The sequence below is a fragment of the Piliocolobus tephrosceles genome, chromosome 3, assembly GCF_002776525.5.
Source record: "Piliocolobus tephrosceles isolate RC106 chromosome 3, ASM277652v3, whole genome shotgun sequence".
In the NCBI taxonomy this organism is placed as follows: Eukaryota; Metazoa; Chordata; class Mammalia; order Primates; family Cercopithecidae; genus Piliocolobus; species Piliocolobus tephrosceles.
In genome coordinates this window covers 181,953,526-181,958,251 of record NC_045436.1, presented here as the reverse complement: position 1 = coordinate 181,958,251, position 4,726 = coordinate 181,953,526, and the positions used below count along the sequence as shown (strand labels likewise).

Here is a 4,726-nt window from a genome sequence, read left to right as displayed (position 1 = left end):
CCCGAGACAGGCCCTCTGACTGCACGACAGTGACGGACGGGCCCGAGACAGCCACCTGTCCTCAGGCCGCCACGCCAGCCTTCTCCATAACTAAACAGTACAATAAGGAAGCTTTCCATGACCACGCCCAGGTACTGGGCCAGGCGGCTCTCCCCAGAGCAGGGAGGGGCCACCACAACCCTCATCACCAGCAAATCAGGGCCTTGGCTGACACAGAAAGGCTCTAAACCCATGAGAAGAAAAACAAAAACACTGAACCTAAGCAGGAAGAAAAACGCCTTCATACTCTACCTGTCTCCAGGACACCTGGTGCAGCAAAGAGGTGACCTTTTCCTCCAGTTCTTGAATCCTACTTTGAGCCCGTTCCCGATCGGCCCTTTCTGACATGAAGTCATCCTTGTAAGCGAGAATCTGAAGAGGCGAGACACACATTTCTGTTCAAGAAAGAGAAAGTGCCCCCCAGGCTTCTCCCACCCCACCATGACCACTGCCCACTCAGTGCCACCAAGCCTTCAGCCCAGCCTGTCCCATGATTTCGGCCACCACCAGCCAGCAGCCATCTGGTCGGTGCTGTCCAGAGCCCGAGGGACAGACACCTGCTGTTCCAGCATCTGCACCCGCTCCAGTGCAGCGTCCCGGGCCGTCCTGGAGGCCGCCAGCTCCTGCTTCACTTCTGCACAGTCGTTTATTTTCTCTTCCAACTGTCTGTTGAGCCGGGAGATCTCCTTCCTCATCAGCTCGGGCTCATGTGGGGTCTGCAGCCCCTTGAGCTGCGCATGGAGCCCCCTCACGTATTCGTCCCTGCTGGCGTCGTAGCGCTGCCACTTGGCATTGAGGTCTTCAACCTGAGGAGGTGGAGCCGGAAAGCTCACGGCGAAGGCAGCAGACAGAGCTGCTCAAGCCACACCCAGGGGGAACCATTCATCAGCAGTGATTTGCTGAGTGAGCATTTCCTCTTTTTTTTTTTTTTTTTGAGACGGAGTCTCCCCCTATCGCACGGGCTGGAGTGCAGTGGCAGGATCTCAGCTCACTGCAAGCTCCACCACCCGGGTTCACGGCATTCTCCTGCCTCAGCCTCCGGAGTAGCTGGGACTACAGGCGCCCACCACCTCGCCCGGCTAGTTTTTTGTTTTTTTTTTTAGTAGAGACAGGGTTTCACCGTGTTAGCCAGGATGGTCTCGATCTCCTGACCTCGTGATCCGCCCGTCTCGGCCTCCCAAAGTGCTGGGACTACAGGCTTGAGCCACCGTGCCCAGCAGAGCGTTTCCTCTTAAATGGAAGCTGCCCCTCCCTGTCCTGCAGAGAGCAGGCACTAGGCCCACGAGAGAATCCTGAGGCACCGTGATGACACCTGGACGCCACCAGCAGAAACAGAGGTGCACTCGGGGCAGCTTTTCTGTCTTAGAAAATGTACCTCCTGCTAATTCTTGCATCTCCTTTACTGACTTGTGGATTAATTTTAGGGGATGGAGACGGACAGGACATATCCTGTACGTCGTTTTAAGCAAAAAAGTCCAGTCTCGGCCAGGCGCGGTGGCTCAAGCCTGTAATCCCAGCACTTTGGGAGGCCGAGACGGGCGGATCACGAGGTCAGCAGATCGAGACCATCCTGGCTAACATGGTGAAACCCCGTCTCTACTAAAAATACAAAAAACTAGCTGGGTGAGGTGGCGGGCGCCTGTAGTCCCAGCTACTCCGGAGGCTGAGGCAGGAGAATGGTGTAAACCCGGGAGGTGGAGCTTGCAGTGAGCTGAGATCCGGCCACTGCACTCCAGCCTGGGCGACAGAGCCAGACTCCGTCTCAAAAAAAAAAAAAGTCCAGTCTCTAGGGACTGTGTGTATCAAGTCACAGTGGCCAGAGGGCGGGGGCAACCTCTGGGCCTCGGCCGAGGAGAGAACCCGCACTGACAGGTTGTAAGCCGCGTGTTCTCAACCAAAATGTGGAAGATACTCACGTGAGTCACCTTCTGTTTTAACAGTCGATTTTCTTCCTGCAACTTCTCAATAACACTCTGGACAGAGGTGTGCCCACCTGTATGTTCTGACTGCATGCAGAAGGGACAGAGAGAAGACAATCTGTTACATATAGCAAGAGGGGAGAAAGCTAGACCCAGAGGCTAGGGCCACAGATGATCACTGCATCCTCCAAGGCAGCGGGTAGTGATCATTCACTTGGCAGAGAAGCAAAGCAGGGACAAGCGACCACCTTCTCCCTGCCCAGGCCCACCCCTACCAGGCCCAGGCCAGAGCCCGGATGGACGGTCTTCAGACCGCATCACCTTTGACACCGTCTTTATCCCATCTTACCTACCAGTTTGAGCTGTTTGTCTTTTAAATATTTGGAATGTAAATATTCTAAAGTCATAATGTCTACAGGGATTGGCACACCAGACATGACCAAGCCTTCTCTTGGCCAGAGGTTTGCCATTGTCACAGACAGCAGGGAGGGCAGGAAGCCGAATCCCATTGTAAACCAGAGATCTCCTGCGAGGGGCTCCCAGCTGCCCAGGGTGGGCCTGGCCATGCACCCTGCTTACCTCCTTTGGAGCCCGTGACACTGTCCTGTCTGCAGATAATCGGGTTCAACCAGGTGATTCTGGACACAGCAATCTAACCTCTGCCCCACGCAGGGTCAGGAGTCATGGAAGCCACAGCCCAAACCAGCCCCCACTAACAACTCCAGACCTGAATGAAAAGTCTCATGAAACTCGTGTATACTCTAGAATTCTGACTGTATATCAGTGACATAATTTTTGAGAATTCCCCCCGAGTGACAAAGGAAGTGCATGTCCTAACGTAGCCTACCCTGGGAAGCCCCGGGTGACTCAGCTGAGTTCAGGGCTGAGAAGTGACACTTATTTAGAGACTGTGATGAGGGCCTACGCGGCCACTGGCCCCACCCCCGCCTCAGGCTCAACACTGTGTGTGGCTCCTTTCAAATCCCCCGCGGGAATGACACGCTGACTCAAAATCAGACCAGAACACCCGGCCTCCGCCCAGACGGCACTTTTCCTTTGGTTTCTGAATGCAGCTGTGTCTCTCTGAGGTTCCCCGCCTGGAATCCACCCAGCTGAGGTGGGCAGTTCTCAGACCAAGCTTCTCCCCAGTGGGCGCCTTGGTGAGGCTGCTGACGGGTGCAGGATGTACTGTCTGCCGCAGAACATCCCAGCCTGTGTGTTTCTGCATGAACCTTGGTGCTGCCTCAGAGACCCGCCTAGAAAGGACCCGAGCAAGAGGCCCTGTGCCCGGCAGTGCGAGTGAGGTGCGGCCTCAGCCTGGGTGAGATGTGCAGAGTGCCTCCATGTCCCCGCCTGCCACACACAGACACCACCGGCACCAGCGAGATGGAAGGTGCCTGGCTCACAGTGGCCACAGCACCTGGCACACACATGCCTTGGCCCGCTACTCCCTACTCTTCTGTCTAGGAGCCTCCTGGTTTCTCCTGATGCTGAAACTCCCACAGTCCCTCTCTCTTCCACTGGACCCCACAGAGAGCTACAGCCCAGATCCAGCCTCTCCTGGAGGTCCAATGAACCCTTCTTTGGCCCTCACTGTCACCTGGCGCCGCTGTCCCTTGGCCCTTGCTTTGATGATGAGGCTGTGGCCCTGAGCCAGGTCTCCAAGCTTATGGGAGGCCGTGCTGCTGGCAAGGACATGCCTAACGCCAGCTTTGGAGATGGTGGTTCCAGCTGTGCCTGGATCCATTCAGACACACTGAGCCTGCAGAAGGCGAGCACTCATGGTCCTTCCAGGAGTTCTGGGTGTGGAACTGGAGGCACTCCCTGTCCCCAGCAGTACCACCCGGCTCTGCTTCAGTTTCCTCAGATGAGGAGGATGTGACTGCGCTTCCTCCAGGCGGCTCTGCCACCCTCATGTCTTCCTCCTCATCCTCAGCTGAGGCAGATGAAAGCCAAGTGCCACCTCCCACCTGGGAGCAGGGTCAGCTACAGGCCTGGTGCTGGGCAGTGCGGTGGCTGCCTGCTTTCCTATTACATGGTGCATGTTCCATCATTTTAAAAGAAACCCTTGGATGAGCGAGCTTTGTCCCGTCAGCGGACTCTCGCTGCTGAGAACAGAGTGGGTTCTGGGACACCCCCGGCCTCTGTGATTGGGGCCTGCAGGCAATGCTCCCAGCACACAGGGTTCTTCAGCACAATCTGCTTACACTGTGGCCTACCTGGTCAGGACTTCTCTCCCCCACATTCCTGTGTGCATGCTGTCGTTCATCCAGACACTTGGCCAGATGCTGACACATGTGGGCAGTGGCGGTCAGCGTCCTCCGTAGCTGATGGGTCTCGTTGGCCAAGGAGCGGCACAGCACATCACTGGCGGCCCGGGCGCGCTCCCCTTCCGCCATGCTCCTCCGTAGCAGGACGACTTCCTTCTCTCGTTCGTGCTGGGGCTGGCTCAGTAGCTGCTGCATCTCCCTCTCCTTTTCTTCTAGTCGCTCAGTCAGCCTCTCAATTTCCTAAGCGGAAGATTTAAAAGCACAGTTGACTGAATTAAAAGCAGCAGTGTCAAGAGCAAATGTTCAGAAAGCAAAAGGAGGCCTGGCATGGATGCCCCAACACCAGACACAAACACACTCACTCCGAAGTCAGGCATCTGAACTAACAATCGCTCACTCAGAAGTCGGGCATTTGAACTATTAACTCTGGAGTTTTTCAGCCTACAATGTTCTGTTCTGAAACTTCATCTTAAATTTTTTTTTTTTTTTTTTTTTTTT

General features: G+C 55.6%; 1 protein-coding gene across 1 annotated transcript in view; it reads right to left on the bottom strand.

Annotated features, from left to right (window-relative positions):
- TNIP2 (TNFAIP3 interacting protein 2) overlaps positions 1-4,593 on the bottom strand; it is an 8,054-nt gene extending 3,461 nt beyond the window's left edge. Inside the window, exons 1-4 of the mRNA XM_023201358.2 lie at positions 4,178-4,593; positions 1,956-2,045; positions 597-845; positions 292-411 (exon numbers count right to left, since the gene is read on the bottom strand). Coding sequence (XP_023057126.1) covers positions 292-411; positions 597-845; positions 1,956-2,045; positions 4,178-4,423 — 705 coding nt within the window. The 5' untranslated portion in view covers positions 4,424-4,593. The remainder of the gene's footprint in view (positions 1-291; positions 412-596; positions 846-1,955; positions 2,046-4,177) is intronic.
- Between the last annotated feature and the right edge of the window lie 133 nt (positions 4,594-4,726).